Source organism: Anoplophora glabripennis, unplaced genomic scaffold (genome assembly GCF_000390285.2).
Source record: "Anoplophora glabripennis isolate ALB-LARVAE unplaced genomic scaffold, Agla_2.0 scaffold367, whole genome shotgun sequence".
Classification (NCBI taxonomy): Eukaryota; Metazoa; Arthropoda; class Insecta; order Coleoptera; family Cerambycidae; genus Anoplophora; species Anoplophora glabripennis.
Window position 1 is genome coordinate 296,746 of NW_019416474.1, and position 25,599 is coordinate 322,344.

General features: G+C 33.2%; 1 protein-coding gene across 1 annotated transcript; it reads left to right on the forward strand.

Moving 5' to 3' along the window:
* The first annotated feature begins 183 nt into the window (after nucleotides 1-183).
* Nucleotides 184-15,214, forward strand: LOC108909121 (protein Wnt-4-like). The gene is made up of 5 exons (XM_018713357.1): nucleotides 184-295; nucleotides 8,881-9,096; nucleotides 9,646-9,905; nucleotides 14,578-14,676; nucleotides 14,769-15,214. The coding sequence occupies exons 1-5, from the start codon at nucleotides 201-203 to the stop codon at nucleotides 15,131-15,133; spliced, it is 1,035 nt and encodes a 344-aa protein (XP_018568873.1). The 5' UTR covers nucleotides 184-200; the 3' UTR covers nucleotides 15,134-15,214.
* The last annotated feature ends 10,385 nt before the right edge of the window (nucleotides 15,215-25,599 follow it).

Genomic DNA, 25,599 nt, shown 5'->3' on the forward strand with positions numbered 1-25,599 from the left:
TCACTTTTAAAATTTTTTTGTCAGTAATATTTTTTATAACCATAAAACCTTGGCCAATATTGAACATATTGCTCACACACAAATGTCTCAGACATTAGGTAGACAATATATTATTTGTTTGCTTGTGACGAATCATGAGAATACACTTTACACCAATTTCCTGCATTCAGTTAAGTCTAGAGAGCCATGTAGTACCAACGATGAAAATTTCTTCCACAGTTAACGTAACAAGTCTGGTTGTGATACTGTTTTTGTATAGTTTGTTGAATAGTAACACTGGCGCCGAATTAAATAAGTAAGTGATAATCATTCGTATAGCATTTTTCGATCAGATTTTCTATTAGAGTTATTTCTTTGAATAATTTGGAATTATCTATAAATTAAAAACTAAATAGCAGATATTTGTCAAATTTAGAACACATTGTAGAAACCAATTTTACCTAAATATTTTGCGAATTATATACTATAAAAAAGAAAATTTTACTTATTGTTAGATATTTATATATAATTACTATTTCTTAAACTACTTATATCATATTTATGCTTGACCAATTTTTTGCCAAATGCCTATTTATAAAACGCCTTATTTACTTAATGAAATAAATACAAGTGTATTTTTCTTCTTTTATTTTCTTCATAAATTGTATAACTTTTAGTTTCGGAAATTGTAAAAATATTAACAGACTTTTTTTCGTATAGAATTGTTTTGGAGTTTAATAAATACTATTAAATTTTGAGGTCTTAAAGGGTCTTAATGACCAGAAAATTTGTCTTAACTTTTTTATTTGTTCAAGTTTAAATTTACAAGAGACTTCTACAGGGCTTCTATTGATTACTAAGCAATAAATATTAATTTGTGCCAAAAATTATGAGAATTAATAATATAAATAATTAAAACAACTTACAAAAAGGTCATGTTCCACGTAAGTAATATTAACTGTTTCCGACGAAAAGTTTTTTAATATTATAGGTCAATCCTTAAAAACAATTAAAATTATGCAGGACAAATACAAATGCTCATACATTGTCAAAAAAGTATCCAAAATTTGCCAATAAAGCAAAATATTTTTAATTAATTATTAACATTTATTTTGTCTCCTTCAAGATAGGCTCCATTCGAAACAATACACTTTTTTCAACGAATAACCCAGTCATCAAAGCACGTTTTAATCGCATATTCCAACTCTTTCAGGAATTTTTGTTTCATGGTTTCTATTGACTCGTAACGTGTTGAAAGAAGTAGTAATTTGAGTTTTGGGAAGAGGAAAAAGTCAACGGGGGCCACATCTAGCGAATACGGTGGCTGCTCGGTGACATTCGTTGAGTTTTTGGCCAAAAATCAATTCACAACTATCGCTTTGTGTGATGGTGCATCGTTTGCAAAATCCAAGAATTATCCTTCTATAACTCTCTTTTGCGACGGATACTCTCTCTCAAACGCTTTATAACGTCCAGATAACATTTCTTATTAACTGTTTCTTTATCCGGTAGGAATTATATATGGAGAACACTACGATAGTAAAAAAAAATAATGAATATGACTTTGATTTTTGATCGACTTTGACTTGGTTCAAGCATGTCTTCAGCAGCAATATGTTTGCAATGCTTTTTTGAAGAAAATTCAGCTCTTTTGGAACCAGCTAAGATGCGTTTCATACCCAAAATATCAATTAAAACGGTGCGATCTGATTCGTGAAATATGTTTAGTTCATATGCCAGCTCTCTCAAATTATAATGACGGTTTGCAAGCACCATTTTCTTCGCTTTACCGATGTTGTGTTTAGTTGAAGACGTTGAGGAAAGAAGAAGAACGTGGCAAATCATCAACGACTTCTCAACCATGTTTGTAGGTATACTTTGTACCATTCGTATGCTTGAGTTTTCAGAATAACTGAATTACCTCAATATTTTCAACGATTCAGCACAAGAAATTCCGTTGGTAGCAAAATATTTTTGGGAAACTCTTTGTTTAATAACATTATCCATAGTAAAAATCATGAAACGCACTTTAGGCGGACTATAAACATTAACTGCTGTAAACAAATTACCTGACAGATGGTGCCCAAACTACTCGTCAGAGTAGAGTACAGTGCTACCACGTTCCATTCAGAAAAGAAATTTAAATCTACTCTACACGAAATTTTTAAATGACAAATGCCTTATATATTTTTAATAGAATGTAGTTTCCTTCTACACCCCTGTGTTTATACATACCTAGTTTTTGTAAAAATATTATGCACCTTAGCAATATTTTTCGTGTAAATCAGAAAATGTTAAATATACTTTATCAATACGATTGTAGGTATCACTAAAAAAAAAACAAGCGTAAATAGCAATTAAAATTATATTAATTACTTTTTTCTAATTTTCGCAAATCATCGTGTCAATATAAATAAAAAATTCACAAAAGACTGGTTTGATATACCTATTTCATGTCGACGCAATTCTACTTTAATTTTTTCAGTTATGTTTTTTTATGGTTCACATCCATTAAAAAAGTTATTAAACCAATACACCGGGACACCCACGTGTGAGTGAGTGTGATTTATACGATAGGCAGAATTATTTCTAATGCATTCCGTTTCTTTTAATTTCATTATTATTAATAAACGTACAATTTGCATAACTAATAACTTAGTTTTTATTCTGAGTCCCATTATTACACCTTCAGATAAAGTTAGTAGGTATAATTATTTTAATTAACGGCTACTAATTTCTTATGTGGGTGTAAATGGCATTTTCTTGCTTTATTAAAACGTATTTTAACTAGTTAATAGTGCGTTTAAAACCTTAATTAACATATCAGGATTTTTATATAAATGGTAACAGTAAAAGCGTTATTCCGGGCTAATTTTAATGTAAGACCTTACGGAATACTATTTTTGAGAACACAAAAATACACAAGTATATTGTTTGGCTTTGAGAATGCAAATAATTGATTTGGATATGCTTTTATTATGTTAACTCATAGCATATCCGCTTGGACGTCGTAAAAAAGAAGAAACGGAAGAGGTGTGATATTTGTAAAGTGGAAAAGTTAATAAAAAAAAGCATACACCTTCAGCAAACTTGAATTCCCTTAGTTTTCAACGATTGTATTGATCTTGTGACTGAACTAGATTGACATTGGCGACTCCGCCAAAACTGCAAAAATATTTGTGTATCGTACAAGGTTAGCTTTAATCTATACGCGTAAACTTAGAAATTATTCGACACATGAAAACATGATTTTTAAATTATTTTTGAAATTTTAATTCAGAGAATAACAAAAGTTATTCTCTGAAAATTCACTAATGTACCAATTTTCCAGAAAAAGCTTTCCAAATGGTGGTATAGTGTAGGTACTGTCTATGGAGTTTTTTTTTCTGTAAAACTGTTACTCAGATAAATTTTTACAGAACTAAGAGAATTGGAGTAAAATATTCTGACCGCCTCTTTATCAGGATGCTCTTGATTCAAATTAAAAATAATTGCCTGCTTCAAAAAATAGTGTTTAATGACAGTAACTGGTGTACTAAAATTTATATCCAAAGTGGATCGAGAGGTATATAACAAAAATAAATTGCCAGCACCCATGTTTGGAAGGTCCCATGTTCAAATAAGCATTTTTTCGTGTGCAGATTATTGAATAATACAGGGTGGCCAAATGAAAACGAAACAGAGCCATTTTCAGGAACTGCGTCAAGATTGTAGAAAAACGCTCTGACCCGTCGATTTTAGATTAAAGGAGGACATTCTTTTCTGGTATTTTTGACTCCGCCACTTTCACCCCCAAGCAAGGGTAAGCATCATCCGAAAATATGTAAATGGCATTGGGGGTTGAGTAATATTTATTTTGAAAGCTCTTTCAGTTCCTGAAAATGGCTCTGTTTCGTTTTCATTTGGCCACCCTGTATATAAAGCATTCAACAGATTTACCATAGACTACCCTTAATATAATTAATAATGTGTGGTATATTATCTTTATTCAGTTTGTTCAAATTTTACTTAACAAACAGAAAACAACATGTTGCCTTTCTTGATCTTAAATCTATGAAATACTCAGCTTCATATGGAGTTCCCCAAGGAAGTAACTTAGGACCGTTGTTATTTGATGTGGCTTAGTCAAAATCACAAATGACCAGTGCTTATTGTATGCAGATAATTTAAAAATTTATCATGAGATAGAATTCAAATAAGACTGCATGCTATCAGATAATAATCTAAAACGTATTGTGTAATGATTCTTTAAGTAATCTCAGTTTAAATGGTAATAGTTCTAAAGCTTTCTAGGACCATGCTATTATGTACCATGTTTCTTTTTGGATTGCCGCGACTTATGTACCCAGTCGCCACCAGTTAAGACAATGTATTTATTTAGCCTTAACAAGGAATGTTTGACCTGCCGTTGTTACTCCTGGACCAGGTCTGTGGAAGCAGACCTTCTATCAGAACGCCTAGGCCGGCCCTCTCGATTAATGTCGGTTCGTATTGTTGGTTCTAGGATCAGTACGGATAAAATCGCTCCTCTTGCAATGGTAGTCCTCTGAGATGTTCTGTAGTGATTTCTGTATCTGGTCGCATCCAATTATTATAACATTATTAAACGTTTAGTCGTCCTTCCCTGTCATCAGCTTGGTGGTGACCCGCCAAGAGCTTCGCCGCGACTGAGGCCGTTTGAGGCATGGACACTGGTCTTATAGCGTCGGTGTCGCTGACGTACATCTAAGTCGACTGTCAAGTCAGGGGAATGGTTTCACCAGGTTGGAAAACCCTGTCGTTTCCACAAATACTTCGGTGTCTTCGGAATTTTTAAGGCACTTTCATGTTCCTTCTTTCTTATAATAACCAATAACCAATACAATCCTTTTCACATTCCCAAGGTATGAGGTATATCCGAGGTTACGCAGTTTACCATACTCCACAAGATTAGAAGCGTGCGCAATGGTAGATTAGTTTCAAAATCTCATGAGCCGCGAAATGCGCGAAAGGCGTGCGTATCCGCATAATTCTTCTAATAAGCACGTTGTGAAAACATTGACTGAGAATTAGACTAGGTGCCTCATTACAACCAGAAATGAACTAAGGCGCTTGGGTATCAATAAAGTCAACTGGCGAATGTTCGAATATTTTTATTGCTTAAATTAAAATAATAAATAATAGAACATTTTATTGTGATTGTAATCGGATCAAAGGCTTGTTTACGCTACGACAGCTGTAATGTTTTTAGGACGTAGAATAATTTAGACGACGCCGACGGTCGAAATTATGTTTCTGCGCATTTGAAGGTCAAAGCTCATAAAATTTTGAAACAACTCTACCGACATCATCGGTGACGTACACGGGGCCTCCCTCCCTACTCCTACAACTGTACTGCACAGAACTGGAGGGGCGTATGACGCTAATTACATCACTAGAGATAAACCCGATCTGACCTAGTTGTACGCGCAACGACACAGACGCTATAAAACCGGTGACAACGTATCAAGTAATCTTAAATTCGACAAAGATTTTGCAAAGTACTATTGTCTGAGGAACAGTCAAATAATGGGGCAAGTCACCAATTCCTAGCTGAGCGTAGGAAATGTTTTATCATGACGTAATAACACGAACAAGTCATAGTATATTAATAGTTTTTTATTTGTGGCGTTTCAAAAAATTAAACAACTTGACATTCAGTATTAAAATATTTCAAATCACTAATATTAACCATTTCCGAGAAAGAACTCATTCAATGTTTCACGATAATACTTTGATTGAGAAGATAAGGCACATTTTGAAACTTATATTATATAATAGTAACATTTTTTATGATCAAATCCTGCTTCGTATGTGCGCAAAATAGGTAAATTTTACTTTTTTAAGGGTTGTACCAAAACATTCTGAATTTTTGTCTTAGACACTGCTAATATTATCGACTTGGAAAAAGAGAACTTTTTGTTACGTCTTTTATTAATACTAATACTATATTTAGTAAGACCGTATAAGCTCTTTGAGATTAAGGTTATCTAACTGCCTCATATAATGTTGAATTTTTGAAAAGTGTCATGACAACAATTATTTTTATTAGAATCACTCCACAAATATTTTGCTCGATCACCCTTTATAGGAAAGTGCTCGTATTTTGAAGAGTGCCCATTTGGACAAGATGTTTTACTTTAAATATGCTTAGGGTAAATCTAGGAGAGATGACGCATCAGGTGAGATGACGCACTGCTCGTTCTGGCACAATTATTGTTCATAGTGTATATTTGGCAACACCGGTAATTCTTATTATGTCGTCACATATATACGTATAAAATACAGTTATATTTGAGTAGTATTAGTGACAGTATTTTGTTAAATTTATTGAGGTTACACTAAATATTTTCACATCAAGGATTCTGTTGTAGATAATGAGTAGTTAAGTAGTTCTAACCTCAATTTCACACATTTCCTCTAACGAATTTCGTTAAAAGTTGCTGCGTCAACTCACCTTATAATGTAAGGTGAGTTGACGCACGTATGCGTAAGGAGAGTTGGCGCAATGATAGACACATCATTCAAAATTTTATTTTGTCAGAAATGTTATTAATTTATTTCATAGCATACCGACGATATGATATAAAAGAAAAGGAAACGTTAGAAGAGGAGAGGGGACAATAGAACAGTTGTCTAAAGCAATCAGTGCTATCGATAGAGCACTGATGGGTATTCCTGAGGCAGGTCGCGAATTCGGTAGCCCCGAATGCACTTTGCGACGCCGAAGGAAATGTGAAGACCTCAAACCAAACCGTTTGGACCTTCAAGTTGTGCAAAACCGTACTTATCTTATCAACTTCGACGTCACCTGTTACATAGGTGTTGTATAACAATGAAAAAGTAATATTAACGGTCGTTAGGTAGGAAATTCTGGAAGGAAGCCAAAGGAGTTGAAGATAGGCAGTTGAAGTGCGAACAGTGTGGAGATCGGTAGTAAGACGATCGGCGGGCAGTGTGTCAAAGTAGTGAAAAGTTAATTGTTTAAAGTGTTATTAATTAGCAGGTAATATTTTTTAAGTACTTTGTTGTTAATTGTTCTATATAATCTTATGATTGTGATGATTATATATGTTTCATGATAATAATTCTTTGTAAGTTTAGCTTCCATTGCTTTATGCTCAAGGGCATATATTTTTCTAAGGTAAAATTGTTATAATTATACTTAAAGTTTGCCCATTATTTATTTCATGTGAAAATATATGTATTGTCCTGATTGCCAGACATTACAATAACGACTTCTTTGTTTCACATCTAACTTGTTTTTGCCACGATTACGTTATACGTAAAATATAGATGTTTCATGATAATAATTCTGTATATGTTTGGCCTTCATTGTCTTACGCTCAGGGACGTATATTTCTCTAAGATAAAATTGTTACAATTATTATTAACGATTGCTCATTATTGTTGAAAATATGTATATATTGTCGTGTCTGCTCAGATATTGCAAAACAACTTCTTTGTTTCACATTTAACTTGTTTTATCTTGATTACGTTGTGCTTTGATTTCTTGTGCTCACTTTATGTCATACGTATGTAAGAGCGTTGTTGAATTTACTAACATTTTCACCCATGATTATTATTATTGTTATTATTGTTGTTGTTCTCCCGAAATCTCAACTTTAGCTGGATAGCATCCCGTATTATGGGACTCCAGTACCTTCCCTATTATTATTGTTATTATTATTATTATTGTTGTTGTTGTTGTTGTTGCTATTATTGTTACTAAAACCTCTTCAGTTTTACTTGGAAGTGTGTATGTCAGACTTGAGTGAGATGACATTTAGTGAGAAATTAAATAAGTCCAGTTTTGATGATCATTAGCAGAGGTTCTTAATGTATGCCTTTGGTTAGCGGTTGTTTTGGGTTTATATTTAGGTGGTAAGAGCAACGATCGTGGGTTTCTCTGCCATTCTCTTTCCCCGCAGGAGCTCTAGGTGAGCTTGGCAGTCTCATTCTATGTTAAATGGTTGTTAACGTTTTTGTTGTTCATTCTATTTGTCACTTGTTTAATTTGAATTGTGTGTAAATAAAGGTTAGGTGTATTTACTCTGCTTTTGTTTTTATATAATTAAACCATACATCCCCTCTACAAAGTTAGTAGCCAGCGCCTTCCGGTCAATTAAAAATGGATACACACAACGTAGGTAGTCCTTATGACGATCACATATTTTTGGCCACAACTACGTTTACTTATTTTTTGTCGAACCTAGGGTTGTTATACTACAAAGTACACTAGGAGCCCACAATAGGATAAATTAGTAAAGAAATGTTGAAAAGACATGAATTTGTACTTACGAAATCCTTTATGCGCTTTATAGCTTTTGAGTTAGCAGAAAAACTAGAATTACCATACAATTTCAACAGAAAATCTCGCAAGGCAGGCTATGTACGCATGGTTAGATTTTTTTTAAGAGGAAATAAATAGCAATACGAAAACAATTACGTTTTCGTTCAGAGTGTATGCTTCTTTGTCTAACTACAATAATGAGTATTTATAATAATTATTATTAATAAATTTCAAAATAATCCAAAAGTAAATTATATGAAGTTTTAATACAAATTTATAAAAAAATAAAAATGTGCGATCGTTTAACATACTGCGTTATCTCACCTCGATACCTAAGGTGAGATGACGCAGCCATAAGAAAAAAAAATGTTAGTTTTACCAAAATCTCCGACATTTTGTCATATTTGAAGTCATATATTATAACTTAGTAAGCTCTTTTATCGCAATCTGCAGTTTTGCTCTTTATTTTCAATTTCACGTATTTTATAGTTATTTTAAAAAATGTGCGTCATCTCTCCTAGATTTACCCTATAACTACCTAGAGTATGTAAAATTTTCCAAATAGTAACACATATTTTTATGTGTTTCAGAACAACAACCAAAGTCTCTAGACGAAAATCATTTGTAGCTGTAGTATTTACAAGCAATTTTACAACATATAACACGACAAGAAGCAGAAAAGGTCTATGTCGATGGTTAAAACATTTGAAGCATCAAGCTAGACTTTGCGCAAAAAGAAAAGGATTAGCTGAATTATTATTGGAAACTAAAAAATTAACAATCAACTCTTGTAAGCAACAATTTCAGTAAGTATTATAAAGAATAAGATTTAGTTGTATATTAATGTATTTTTTACTTTATTCAAAGATTATTTGAAAGTGCCTTAATACTTCATTGAATGGATATTATTTACATTCTTAGATTTTTGTAATGTGTGGGATTGCATTCATAAATTAACACACCCTACTGATCTTTTGTTTCCTAGCGACACTACCTCTAAGTATATTTTTCCTTTAAATAAATCATTAGCTCAAGTTACATTAATCAACATCAAGTATCTTCAGAAACATTTATATAAATATTTGATTTTATAACAGTAACGCCCTCTATGTTGAACAGCTGGCTTTAGACCACTTATTGGTCCAAAATGAGCCAAATTATCACAGAACCCTATAAAAGTATCCTAAAGATTGAAACGAAAGAAAACTCCACTTTCGATGGCACACTGTATATGCTGTTACCCTTGATAACTTAATTTAAATTATTATTCAACATCACTTTGTTGCAATTTTTATGTAAGATGTTCAGTAGAGAAGCTAAAAAATAATTACATATGAAAATCCCATCGTTTTAAGGTTTGAGCAATGGAACTGTTCGAATACGAAGAAATTTTTCAAGAAAGTCTACCGCGAGACAGCTTTTATGTACTCACTGACCACTTCAGCATTTATGTATTTAGTAGCCAGAGCCTGTGCCGAGGGAAAACTATCTAATTGTAAATGTGCCAGCCATGGAAAGTCTGACAACTCATCCAAGTGGCAATGGGGCGGATGTGGCGACAATACGAAATTTGCGAAAACTTTTACCAATAAAATATTCCAATTGAAAAGAAAAGGTAAGTGCTGTATGGGACACGAAAGACTATTAACATTCAGATAAGATTTATTGTTGTTTTTCAAAATGATATAAAAAAATTGACCTAACTTTATACAGGGTGTGACTTGTATAATCTGTAAAAACTACAGCTTCCTGATGATATTTGTAATAGAAAACTCTTATACGAAGAAGTTTTATATTCGCGTATCTTTTTTGTAAATTAAAATTCATTTATTCAACGAAAAGGAAGACCGACCCTGTATTATTAATTAAAAATTTAGGAAATGTTTTTATGCGACCCGAGATGCAACCTTATAGTTTAAGTCGGTATAATATAATACTAGTAATACTAAAAGAAGGTTAGGTTACATTCAAAATCAAATTGTGCAATCAACTGATATTGTATTTGTATTGAATTCATTATTCACTTAATTATTAAATATTAAGCATCGACCATCAACGCATCAGTGTTAAAAAGTGAAAGATTCCAGACAAAAGTTTTTATTTTGTAATTCCACGATAGTGACTGTAATTTTTATAAAGAAGTAAAAAATAAGAATAGCGTGCCGATTACATTAAAAACGAGATTCTTATTTCTTACGTTACTTAATTTTTTAGTACAATGAACCGAGAAAATAATGCATTTACTATTTCCGAACGTGTCGATATGGTGTTAGTGTATGGTGCAGCCGGAGAAATTGCGCTCGCGGCGACTGGGTTGTACTGGGAACGATGGCCACAACATCACCCCCCATGTGCAAATACAATCCTACAGTGCGTTCAGCGGCTGCGAGATACGGAAGTGTTATTCCTCGAGGAGTGGACGTGGTCAGCAAGTGAACTTTAATGTTGAAGATGCAGTGTTGGAAAATCTCGACGAAGACCCCACTATTATTACTCAACGTCTCGCACAGCAAGTAGGAACCTCATCTCGTACCGTACATCGCATCTTAAGGCGCCAACTGTTGCACCCCTATCATTTGCAACCAGTTCAACAGATTTTACCCCCGGATTGTGATCAACGAATGCGTTTTTGCAAATGGTTTTTACGGCAATGTGCCAATTAAGTAGACTTTCCTGCTTATGTTTGTGTAACAGATGAGGCGACATTTACCCGTGATGAAGTGAATTTCCATAATATGCACATATGGGCCGATGAAAATCCCCACGCGATTAGAGAAACTAATTTTCAACATCGGTTCTCGGTACATGTTTGGGCTCGCATAATAGGCGATGTACTTGTGGGTACTTATTTCTTTGAAGGACGACTAGATGGACCAACATGTGCTGACTTTTTGGACGATGTGACATTACAAGTTCGGGCACGCATGTTTTATCTTCAAGATGAGGCTCCTCCACACAGTACTCGAGAAGTAACGACACTTTTCAATGAAATGTTTCCTCAGCGATGGATTGGACACTTTGGTCCTGTGCCATAGCTACCTCGGTCACCCGATCTAACTCCAATGGATTTTTATCTTTGGAGTCACTTGAAGTCATTGGTTTACAATATTCCAATTGCTACGGTGGAAGAATTGCGAAACCGTATACTTGAACCTGCTGACACAATTAGGAGAATACCTGGAATTTGGGAAAATATTCGCCAAAATTGGGTGCGTCGGTGCCATGCCTGTATCCGCGCTAATGGGGATCAATTTCAACATTTTCCCTAGAAATGGTAACTTTTATTTCATTTTGTTCCATATTTTAATAGAGTTTGTTAAGTGCACGCAGTTGACAACTACAGATGCTTACGGATGTGGTTTTGTTTGCGAACTCTTGCAGTAACAACAATGCATTGAATTTGCATTGAAAAATTCCCCCAAAATTCAGAAGTATCTTTCTATCTTTCAAGGACGATTTTTACGCGACTGATCTACAGCACGTAACTCATCGTACACGGACAGGACCGTTTTAAAGAAAATATTTTGATCCATAATTGAACTCTAATTTACGAAAAAAAAAAACGCAAAAATAGAATAGATTCTATTACAAATATCGTTAAGAAGCTGCAGTTTAATTTTTATAGATTATACACGCCACACCCTGTATAGACCGCACAAAAATAATTTCATATTAGTATTCAATATCCCCCGAAAATACGGGGGCAGAGAAAATTTTATACATTTTTGTGAATTCTCCGCTATAGTCCAAAATTACCGAAAACTTTTCTTCATATCTTTTTACGCGTATGCCTATGATTCTGTAAATTACAATTTTCAATACGAAGTTGATTTTCTACAGAAATTTTGTCTCTTTGAAATTATAATACCTCCTATTATATGGAACTCGAATGAAACAATGTATGTATGTATACACATATAAACGTAGTAGCTAATTTTCAGGCACTACTAGCAGTATCTTCTTCCACGACGTTGAAGTTTATGGTTCTCACTCTGAGTTTGTTCTTGTCCAATATTAGCGTATTGCTGAACCAATATTACAAACATTTTTTTATTCGGTACTTATACGCCGGGATAATATATATCGTCTTTTAACAACAGTATTGTTTTGTCCTACAAAAAGTAGGGTTCAACCATGTCAACTTTTTCTTGATTCGTATTCATATCGCACAAAAATATACTGTACTGTAACTAAACACTGAACTTCTTATGGTTACTTATTTACACAACATAGAGACTGATAATGTATTTGGCCATTTCTGTTTCGCCAAATTAACGTAGTGGTTTGTTCTCTACTCTTTTATCTTCGCCTCATATCAAACCAGATGTATAGTCACCTTTAAACAATAAATAGTTTTTTAATGTTTTGCCCTACGTCCAAATTTATATAAAAAAAAATATGGTGACTTTAAAATTACACGTGGCGAAGTCCTACAACAGCAATCTATTTTACTAAATTATATTCCATGGTCGCTATCTAACAGTTGAACTGGTATAGTTTTTCCGATATCAATTGAAGAACCAACAGATTGATAGTACATATGTACCAGGTTCGGTCGCTGACGCAGCAACTCGGCATTGAAATATTTGAAAAACTTGTTCCCATATTTATTTAGGTCTTATCGAACTAAACGTGGTGGCAATAGAAATGTATAAGCTCAGTTGAAGAATGCGAGCGCGGGCAAAGGAAAACAATCACAGTTGTATTGGGCTACTGGGCAATAAATCACAGCAGATGACAAGTGTTTGATAAATTGCCCAGCAGTGCAGTGCAGCAATGCGGAATTTGGTGTGATTCATGTAATTTTAATTTATTATAGGCACCTTATAACCTTATAACATATAATAGAAATTTTCTACACATGATATAAATTATTCTAATTTTTTACCTTCAGTAGAAAATTTTTTTATGGGCGCCTATGAAGCTCATTAAATTTTATTACCAGACGTTTTTTTTGTACAACTGACTTCGGAAAGGCTATAATGCAGGGGTCCAGGTTTACGCTGCCAGTGGCGGCTAGAAAAAGAATTAAAGTATAGTTTAAAAAATTAATTATAACGACTATTTATTTGACTAAAAAAAATCATATTTTTATTCAGGACAACACATAATATTACCCCTAAAAAAACTGACTTCCACTTAAAGTTACACCCTGTAAATACAGGGTGATTCAGTCATAATGTCATAAATTTTAAGGGAAGATAGGGAAAATGAGCAAAATACGAATAAGCTGAAAAAAATATTTTCAAATCATTATTTAAATCCCTTTTCCGACCGCTCCTGAAAAAAGAACCTTGACCTACCCTAATAAGCGGTCATTAACCTAGCTTTTAATGCATTTTTAATCTTTAGATAGGTTTTTAGCCACACATGAATGAATAAATTATTTGTTTACATTTTAAATATTAACAAGTATTATTTATTTGTTAATTAAACAAATGTAAAATGATAATCATTGTTTTCGAATATTAAATTATACTATTTAGTATTTTTAATATTGTTAACGTAACTTTGTTTTATAATTAAATGAGTTTTTAATATGATCAATTAATTATTATTCAGTTTGTAGTACGTATACCTTATTGTGTGACTTATTGCTTTTACAGAGTAGTATGGCTAAAATAAACACTCGCTAATTCGTCCATACAACTTAATAAAGTTTTAGGATCCGCTGCATTTTGATTTTGAAACCAATTGCAAAATTCTAGACGACTGGAGAAATCAGCTGTTTCGCTTCGACCTTCGGACGCTCTATGATCTGCCGCGTCGGCGCGATTCGTGTCGCGAAGTAGGGCGTCGAATTAACGGGAGTTAAGAGGTAATTTGCTTTTTTAAAAGGCCGAGTAAAATCTTTTTTTTCTGTCTTTATTAGGCCTTCCGGATACATTGTTAAAATTAATTTATAACTGAATCACCCTGTATATTCGAGAATTCAGTATTATATTTGATAGTTGATCCTGCACATAACAATGAGAAAAAAATGATACGAACATAACTTCTAAAATGCTTCCCATGAGTACCTAGTACAGCTGTTTCTCTGAAACATTCATAGTATTACAAATATTTTTTATCGCATAAGAAAATTTCACAAAAATGCAAATAGATTTTAAAAGATTGATTTTAAATTTAATAAATTAGATAGTATCGTACGCATATAAAATTGAAATGTTTGGGAGATAAGTTTAGAGGATGTTATTAAAATAAGTAAATCAGAGTAAAAAAACAATATTTCAGTAGTAGGTAGTACTGTCAAAAGTAAAATAATATTTTTTTTTTTGTATTTGTAGGTGATACGCCGCGTAATATTTTAAAATACGACAGCGAAATTGGCATGCAAGTCGTTATGGAGAGTGAAGAGAAAAAATGTAAATGTCACGGTCTTTCAGGTACCTTTCTTTAATATTACAATCTGTGATTTGTTTTGAGTCCACCTTGTTTCTATATTACAACAAAATAGTAAATATCCTCAATTTTTTAGGATCCTGCACAATGAAAATATGTTGGAAAAGACTCCGTCCATTCGAATTAATAGCACAGGAACTGAAAAATCGATATCACGGCGCCATCCAGGTAGATTCCGACAACAACATTCACATTCCCCAAAAAGAGGACGATAACCAGAAGCTGGTATACCTGGAAAAAAGTCCCAACTTTTGTCCTCTGACCGTGGGGCGGCGCTGTAAGAATACAGATAACTGCGCAACTTTATGCTGCGGTAGAGGATTTTCTACTAGCCTGGAGAAAGTAAAGGAAACTTGCAACTGCAGGTGGAGCAACGAGAGTCTTTATCAGATTTCATGTCAGCAGTGCGAGAAAGAGGAAACTGTTTATGTTTGCCAGTGAATGAAAATATTTTCCTAAGCTTTCATCGCGACTGCTATGCATTACATAAATGTGATATATGTGTCGGCTATACTTTAATTTACTGAATAATCTGTTATTTCCATTTTTTTTTAATAAAGAATAAGAAATAGAAAGTCATGCAACTAATAAAAAAATATATCACTTAATTGGGCTTCCAAACCACCTTAGGCCAAAAAACACATAATTCAAGCAAAGTAAAGGTCAATTCCGACTCATTATAGCAGCTTAAAGATGATGTGTTAACAGTAGTTCCTCTTAAATACTTTTTAAACCACGTCGAAGAATCAGTACCTAATTTGGTACGATTTTTTTGTCTATGATGACTCATTACACAGGATTAAAAAAAAAAATAGGTTGCGTGGAACCCACTTTTTCATAGCCACCTTGTTAAAAGCAAAATTTTAGTTCTTTGCTTCTTGGGAATTGCAAATTTAAAACCTAGCATCAAAGAAAAATTAAAAAAGCTATTAGGTACTCAGAAATGTTGCTGAAGGACACAGTTTTCGAATAAAATTAAAGTGTCTCATCATGTAACAATAATTCACCTTCACACTAACTGTTTTTAAATACTAAATGAAACTAATTAAAATGTACATGTATTATTTAGTTTATATTCGTTAGTACAGAACCTTGATAAATATTTCTAAGCCACGTGAGCGCTGAGCTGTTGCCTAACCCAACATTGCATGACTGGTATACTTCTAACGAAAAATTCCTAAATCTTGGAGTCACCTATATTAATGATCCGTTTACAATGAACAATAACAAATCGTTACACCTACGCTCGAAACCAATCACTAGAGAGCGGACAATGTGTGACTTTAACCCGAAGAATAGGTCAAATTTTGGTAGAGATGTGTACGCGTTCAAAAATGTATTGTGTATAAACTATGCAAAATATAATTATTATGTATAGCAAATATATCGTATTATCCTCGCGAAGATTTGTACCCTTTATTTAAAATCCATAAATCATGTGAACAGGTTAAATAACGAGAAAATAATTAAGTTAATTTAGTTCTAAAGAAATGAAATGTCACTCGCGCCCATCTCTAGTCCATCCATCGACATCGGTTGCGTTTATCGAATTCCTATTGGCCAGAATTCAAACTGCAGCCCTGTTATGAATGGAGCGTGAGTTGGACTATTCTATCATGTGCGTCGCCTGAGGGTATTCGTTACATTGACTGCTAATTTCCAATTAAAAGAACGACACTATTTTTAACCGAACTTTATTTAATAAATATGTAGTATACAATTTTTGATTTTCTAAATATTTTATAACGCCTAAAAATGTATGTACCGTGGAATTTTCGTGAATTATCACGTAAATTTCCGATGCATACCCGACACGCCACTGCGTCATGGGTAATGTTAATGTATCTAGGTTTATGAATGACATATCTATGTTCAAGGTTAAAGTCACAAATTGTCCGCTCTCTGCCAATCACAGGCGGTGAAACAGAATGTTGTGTTTTAATGTAGTTTTGATCTTATTGTTTTAATAATTTTGTATTTTATCGAAATTTAATTGCCAACATGAAGGAAATAAAAACTGTTCCAAACAAAATTACTAGCCACGTGACTTGTAATCATTGATGAAGGCTATGTATCTATTACATGCTAAATATTTAAATATGTAGTACAATAATGCAATATGTTGTACATTACTTTTTTCATTTTTTTTTGTTTTCTATAAGTGTAAGTTTTTCAGTAATAATCTATACTTACATATTTTTTAAATCAAATACTCATATTTTTCAATTTTTGAAATCTTAAAATTTCCGCCAAATTATTTGTAATTGTAAATCAGATAGGTACTTATATTATTTGATGTATGGATGAAAAAACGTGACATAAAGACTCATATTATAAAGTCAGTGATATTACAAAAGAGGAACATATTTTTATATAAATGTCATATAGGTATAAGATACGTATTATTTCACAACTGCTACGGAAGTCTACAAACAAAGCTGAACAAGCACCTGCTGAACAATTTATCGGATGATTCTGTCGTTGGCTTAGGTTTTGAGAAGAGGTTTCAATAGGAGATTGGTATTTATATTTGCTGATCCATTACATCCCGGTGCATGGCTTATAGGGATTGGTTCATGTCGTTCTGGTCCATGATCCAAATTTCAAGTAGCTCTAACTCTCATCGCGACTGAAATTCTCTCGATTCTCCTGGATTTATATTGCCTCCCTGTAGAGTTTTGGCCAAAATATTCCCTTTTTCACACATAGTCCGGTCAATCTAGGCATTCAAAGATACATAAATTTACAACAAGCTGAAAATGAGTAAAGTTGTTCAAAACATAATTAAAAATAACATATTAAAATTCCTCATCGTTCCGGTACTAGGAAAAAAATTTACTCGAGGTCAAAAGTCAAAAAAATGGGTTTTTCGCGATTTTCAGCTAAACGGTAAGTTTTATCATAAAATTACTTCTGATGAAAATTATAGAACATAAAATTATCTATAAAAAATGCATCAATACTTTTTTTCCTAAGATCCACCGTTTCTGAGATATAATGATTCAAATAGTTGTAAAAGTTGTAATCGTCATAATATCCACACGTTTCCAAGCCACCTATAAGGTAGTGTACTTATCGCGTTTTTTAACGTGGTTTCCCCAATAGGCCTATTCTGAATTAGTTCTAATGTATTGTCGACCAACTTCCAACCCCAGTCTTTTGGTCTAGCTGATAACCAAGCCACAATTGAACTTGGTAATATACCCGAAAAAGATGTTGATGAGCAGCAACTGAGGTTGGAGGAAGACAAGCTAATTGCACTTGTTTTTTATTTCGAGTGTTTTTAACGAAACATGCATATCGATACTTATCTAAGCAGGTAGTTTTTTTAGGAGCTCCGTACATAGAAAGAAGAAAGCGAATTCCGTTGGTGATAACTTCTTGTGGAGTTGAATTACTGTTTTTAAAAACTTCAGCACATTGAACTAAATCTTGTTTTTCAAACATTTTAAAAACTGTTGTTTTACCTCTCCTGTAAAATGCAGATGTCGTATCACAGCCAGTTATTGCGTGTTGTCTCAAAGTTACACTGGCGTATAAATTAAGGGGTTGGGTTTCATTTTACCTGATATTCTCATAGTTATACTTATGTATATTTTATATTTTAAGTGTAAGTTACAATCACCGATGGAAAAATATTTTTACTTATATTACAGCTTCAGAGATGGTACTTATATTACAGCTTCAGTACGTGGCGTACTTATGCATATTATGGCGATTACAACTTTTACAACTTTTTGAATCATTATATCTCAGAAACGGTGGATCTTAGGAAAAAAGTATTGATTCATTTTTTCTAGATAATTTTATGATCTACAATTTTTGTCAGGAGTAATTTTATGATAAAACTTACCGTTCAGCTGAAAATCGCGAAAAACCCATTTTTTTACCTTTGACCTCGAGTAAATTTTTTTCCTAGTACCGGAACGATGAGGAATTTTAATATGTTATTTTTAATTATGTTTTAAACAATTTTACTCACTTTCAGCTTGCAAATTTATGTACCTTCACTCTTATATTTTGGTCTAATTTGACCGGACTAACATACTAGAATTTTGAATGGAGACTACACAAGGAGCACGAACTCCATGTAAACAAATATCTTACCAAATTAGAGAGCGCTAGTGCCTCACATACCCCGAAATAATGGAGGGGAAATAAAAAACGCGGCACTTTAAATTAATAATCAATCATGTCATGTAGTAGCTAAATAGATCAATAAATAATGAAAATAATGTCGGTGTACAAGGAAAACTAGCGTCCCTAGCGGTAAAAACTATAAGTAATTATTACTATTAAATTGACAAATTTTGTCAATTTTCCCGTATGAGTTCGTGCTCCTTATCTAGCGTCTCTGGTTAAATCTATCACGTATTTACCCTGCTTTCCGTAACTGCTGATCATCCCTGCAGCTCGTCTGGAAAGACAGTCCCTGTTTTCGTTGACATGTTGAAGATGGTATTAATATTATCTTTCCTTATGATGCAGCATCTTGTTCGTACATCCTTGTATTATAGGGCAGAAATGTTATTCCTTTTTGCCTTATCCTTAGATGTTCGCGTAACCATTTTCTCTAAAAGCCGATCGTGAGTGCAGTAGTTCTATGTCTAAGTATTCCGGCTCGCAGATGATCCATGATCAACGTACAAATTTATTGACAATATCTTGTTATCTCAGCTGGATAGCGGTGATGCTCAGATATTCAGTTGAGCTTCCTGTAGATGATATGTCCCGGGGTACCGTCCGATTTTCTTGTTATTGATACTTCTAGGAAAAGTACCATTTTATTTGCTGATGTCCAAATTTGTTCCATTGATTGGGTTCAAGAATCCCTCTATGTTGTTATATCCCTGGAGCCAGATAACAAGTATTTCGTCCACGTATCTGATCCAACACTTTGACTTTAGATTTGCCGATTCCCAGGCTTTCTTTTTGAAGGTTCGCATGTAGATATTTGCCAGAACTGGGAACTAGGTCAAACCCATGAGTTTATCCTAGGAATAGCTATAGATACTTCTTCTTTGCTCATAAAGTTCACAGAGAGATGGCGTCCGCGATTAGAGCATCAAGGAATATCAGGACTTTATTCCGAGTGATTTAAGAACACCCCTACTTTATTAGCTTCCAAAGGTTCATAAGCCGGATATACCGTTCCAAACAATGGTGATACATTTGAAACAGATACTCCCCTACTCACTCGGCACGTATTACATCAAAGTAAAAACTTAGAGGGAAAGACGGAACACCATAGTGTATCGTCCTGTGCATTTTCAGTGTAATTTTTAATTGATTTCAAAATCAATGAAGGTGAAAAATAAAATAAAGGAATTCCTATTCGAAGAGTATCGTGAGTATTTTAGCTACTACAGGAATATATTTAGCCACTATAGGGAGAAGTGAAAGTGTCAAATTGCAAGCTCTAAACAATGGTAATGGTGAAGAAAATTTAGTTCTTCTAAAAGACGCAAGAGAATATGTACAAAAACCAACGTACCAGAATGGGAACAAATGGATATTGTAATCATGATTTATAATTTTCACAAAACGGAAGGTTGTCGAGTTACACAATTACCAAGAAAATTAAATGCGGAATACGATTTTTTGGGAAAATACTTCCTGTACACCATTATTAAAAAATTATTCCTTTCTTGTACCAACGTGTTTATAATTGTATTATCTTCTAGTTTATTTATAAAAAAATCTATTTTATATACAGTGTGTCCCAGAAGTAACGCAAAAAATTCGTATTTTATTTTGTGTTGCGTTTTCACAAAAACGCTAAAACACGTCAATTAGTAAATAAGAATTGTCATTTTGTCACGTTGCTTAAACCTTTTTTGCGCTATGTTTCATAAACCTATGACGTCATCGACATTTTTTTAAATAGCACTACCTAATTTTTTAAGCATAAATGGATATTGCTTTTGAAAGGAAATACGTCGATATAGGGTTTGGCCTACTTTATTTTGACAGGAGCGAAAAAAAGCCAATGACTGGAATGGACATGGTTTAAAATAACAACAAAAGTAAGTATCATAAACTGATGCGTAAACAGTGTCACAGCAAAAAATGGAAATTTGTGGATGTTTTGTGTTTTGGTTGATTGTAGGTACGTTTTTATGTATTGATATGTTGGCGTCTTCGGTGATACGACGAACGGCAGTGTGTGGATTTTCAGTGACAGCTAAAAATAACATTTTGCCCATCATTTTCTATCACTGTCGTTGGCCTTCCAGATCTAGACAGATCTCTAACATGTTCAGCGTCTTCAAATTCGCGTACTATCTGCATACTGTAGATTGTTCTGGATACTTGGCATTGAATAATTGATATACTTCATCATAACTCGGATCCTATCTCCGTATCCAACCATAATTAGGATTTCAATTCTTTGTTTCTCATTTAAACACAACACCATCGCAATGTAAAGTTACGGTATTTGTAACTGTCACAATGATATGAGACACTATTGGATTCGCTAACTGTCGTCTTCAAAACAATACCTACATAGCCGCTGTGATCGGGTGTACCTACCAAATCTACATAAAAACATGTACCTACAATCAACCAAAACACATTTTCTGCTATAGCACTGTTCGCGCATAAGTTTGTGATACCTACTTTTGTTATTAATTCAAACCATGTCCATTCCAATCGTTGGATTTTTTTTCGCACCTGTCAAAGTAAAGTAGGGTAAACCCTATATCGACGCATTTCCCTTCAAAAGAGCTATGGATTTATAATTAAAAAATTAGGTAGTGCTATTTAAAAAAAGGCGATGACGTCATAGGTTTATGAAACATAGCGCAAAAATGGTTTAATCAACGTGACAAAATGACAATTCCTATTTACTAATTGACGTGTTTTAGTGTTTTTGTGAAAACTCAACACAAAGTAAAATACGAATTTTTTGCGTTACTTCTGGGACGCACTGTATATTTTAATATTCTGAAAATAACGCGGAAAATTTCAAGGCACGCCCCAGCCGCATTAATTGTTACAGTAGTTCATATAACAGAACTTTATTAGCATACAGGGTGGTCCGTTTTTCGTGGCTCACCATTGGCATCTGGGAAACCGTAAGATACACAGGGTGGCTCAAATTAGAAAAAAGTTGCGCCTTTCCAGGGTCATTAAAATAAACCAAACAGATCAAAAATGTTTGCTGCCGTTCTTGAAATATTGTGAAAAAAACTGAAAATAACGATTTTAGAAAATGCCATCTAGCATCCGTATTTCACATTAACAGAAAGAAAATTTCTACGGCCACTAGTGTCAGCTATGCAACATTCAATTGTTTTTTTTCCTTGTGGGCGCCATATTAGATCTTGACAGTACCTAACAGATAGTTGATAAAATTACGAACACGTCAATATCTAACACTACTATTTTATTTGAAGAATAACCCACAAAATTGAATAAATTCAATAATTTATTTAAAAAATTAATAAAATCTAGTTCTTGACGTAAAACAAAAATCAATACTCAATAAAACAAAATACACAAATATTCTGCAAATCGTACAGAATACTTCAAAGTGTCGTCCATTTTAGTGCAGACAAAGCTTAGTCCTCAATCTAATTTTGTCTACAGCGTTTTGAATACTTTGTGGTGAAATAGACCTAAAAGCACCAAAAACTCTTTCACGTATTCTTCTATATTCTCACAGGGACTGTAATAAATTTTATCTTTTAGACAACCCCACAGAAAAAAAGTCTAAAGGGTTGAGGCATGGAGACCGTGGAGGCCAAGTTACAGGTCCATGAGTGCCAATCCAATTATTTGAAAAACGTCGGTTTAAATATTGGGACACCATTGCAGAATTATGAGGCCCTGCGGCATCTTGCTGAAACATTTCTAAATTTCAATACAGGGTGTAACTAAATAAGTGTAAAACATTTAAGGGGGTGATTCCTCATCGAAAAAAAGATAGGATCTTTCATATAAAGAAACTTCATTGGAGCATCCCTTGTTAAGATACAGCCCCTTAAAGGGGGTACATAAAATTTGTTTACCAATTTTTTTCACAAGCACTAAACAAGTTACAATATTGAAATTAACCTGACATTTTCTACTACCAAAAAGACACTTAGCCAGTAATTTATTTGGTTTACCCCATGGTTGTAAGGNAAAAATGGAGTCGTGTGTAAAATGTAGTCATTTTACTTAAGGACACAAATTATAGAATTATTAATAAATATTAATCTGAAAATTAAATACAAATGATCCTAGGTGTCCGTTCTAGTGAGTGAAGTAGTTTGGTTATTGTGCCTAACCTAGTTCCGTTGTAAATGGAATATATTGGCAGACTAACAGTATGGTTAAAATTGAGGTACTTTGGCATTTATTTAAATTATTCTTCTGTTCTCATGAGCATTGAAATTTATCTCACTCACTAGCGGGAACCATTGCGAATACATTGATATATAATAATATTCAATTATGTTAGTTTCTTCGATGATTTGTGTCCTCATCTGAAGCTCTGTTACACGGTAAAAATATACATACTAAATCGCCCCCTTTCTTCGGCATTCGATGTGCTGAAAGCGCAGTGCTCGAAAATTTGTTTTTTATTTCTCGAAGAGATGAAAATAAGAAAGTTATATGATTATATTTTCTAACATGTTCCCTGAAGCTACAATGTCTGTTTAAATATTGTCTTCGACAGATTTATTTCTTATATTCATGGAACGATAAATATTTTCCTGTTTTACTTGAAATCAGATATCAAAAATAACAAGAGACAATTTAGAAACCGATACAAATTAAATATTTAAGAACAAAAATGTTATGGGTAGTCATGGTGAAAATCCAAGAAAATAACACCTTGTAGGCAGTTTCTTGCATATTCAAAAATATGATTACACACACAGATATTTGCTCCCTACTGTAATCTCAAAAATCTATCTTCAAGCATACACTATAATTATAGTTCCAAATTTTCTAGTGCACTCTGTACGTAAGCCCTTTTTTCTAGAAATATTTTTTCTGCTCGATTTTAAATTTACGTGCCTTACATTATAATTCACTTCAATTCTTTGCGCATAAAGGCTAAAATCAATGTCAATTCATTGTATTCTGCTGGATACAGGAATTGGTTTCGCTGCATATCTTGAATATAATAGAGTAACCGAGGTATGAAATGTTGAACATGGTCTGGCTGGCCGACTGCTGCTGCCAATTGACTAATAAATTGAAACGTTGAAATCTCGTCATACAATCACGAATCAATAGATGAGGCTTTCAAAATATCTATAATTAATTCAATTTTGCTTTATACTATAACTATATCTGTAATTAAGAAAATAATGCCTTAAATTTTGTAATTGTTTGACAACTTACTTATGTTTAAAATAAAAATAACATATTAGTTTTGTATATATTCAAATATTTAAAATATTCTGATAGTGTTTCATTTTTAATTGCGACTAAAATTAAAAATAAGTTGTAGTTGTATTTAGACAGCAAAATTTTTCATATTTCTAAATATTTCCTTATTACTTACTCTGCCAAAGCACTATCAGATTTGTATGTCAAATCGCTGAAACATACCTAGTATTATAAAATCCTTAATGATAATATGTTATGTGATATCTAATAATAAATCTGTAAGTATTTTATTAGAAACTGTTTTAACAAACTGTTTTTTTTTTGTTTGCCCTTAAACTTTTTAAATAACAACATTGTGGAATAATTATTCACAAGAATTGAATTCAGAAGAAGGTAAGTCGGTGTTAAAGAGAATTTACAATCGTAGAACTAATCAATTGTAATGGGTCTAATCATAATTTCTTAAAATAATTATATAAACTGTCGTGGGATCTCGTAGGTCTGCTGTTCACTTGGGAACATAGCCCTACGTAGGGCGCCATGTCGCGGATTTACCAGGATGTGGATTTTGCTTTGTTTGGTTAGCTCTTGGTGGAGTTGACCTACTTTCATCGTTCTCCAGCATCATAAGAGAGTCGTAGACCCTCATAATGGGTTCGGAAGGCTCGTATCGCCATTGGTCCGTTTTCACCCTTGGTGCCAAGACGTTAGATGTCTGCTCGCTTCGCTGTTGAAGGTATCTCATACGTCTCCTTTTTCACGTCGGATCTTGTAGTCGCCAAAAAAAAAAAAAGAAACTGATATTTACGGCCTCGCTATTGCGAGTTCGATCTGCTTTGGGTGAGACTCGTCTTAATACAATATGTAGCTCTTGAGAGGGTTTGTGTAACGGGTTTTTTAGTTCACCCTGTATAGCACTGGCGAGTCTAATATCCTTGTGTCTGAAAATCACTGTCTTTGCACTGTTTAGAAGAACTGTGAAGTACTATAAGCTTTTAGAAGCTTGAAAAATACTGGAGCGTGAGAGCTCGGTTCAGGTATAGTCTTTCCGAAGTCAGTTGAACATGTATAAAAAGGCCTAGCAATAAAATTTAATGAATTTCATAGGCGTAAAAAGTTTTCTGCTAAATGTAAAAAATTATAATAGTTTGTATATAATGTATATAAGAAACTTTTAGGTATATGTTCATTTGGCCAACAACATATTTTAATTATTTATGTCCTCAATTTTATTATATTGATGGTAAATTTCATTTTAATGTTTTTCATATTAATGAATTAAATACTTTTAATACTGATAGTAAGTACATGCTTTATTTTTAGAAGAACCTAAACTCACTAATTCTTAGAGACCAATTTCAATACATTATATCAATATTTTGATAAATATTTTTTATTTATTTTATTAAAAGAAGGTAAATTTATATTTAAAGTTATAGGTATTGATAATAGTTTTTTTCAAAATATCCAAGCCATATGCTCTACCACGATATATCAATACGATGTCAAGGTTGCATGAGAAAAATCAACCTCGTTCTCATTGTAAATTTTTTACTTTGTGCTGGAGGTAATTATTG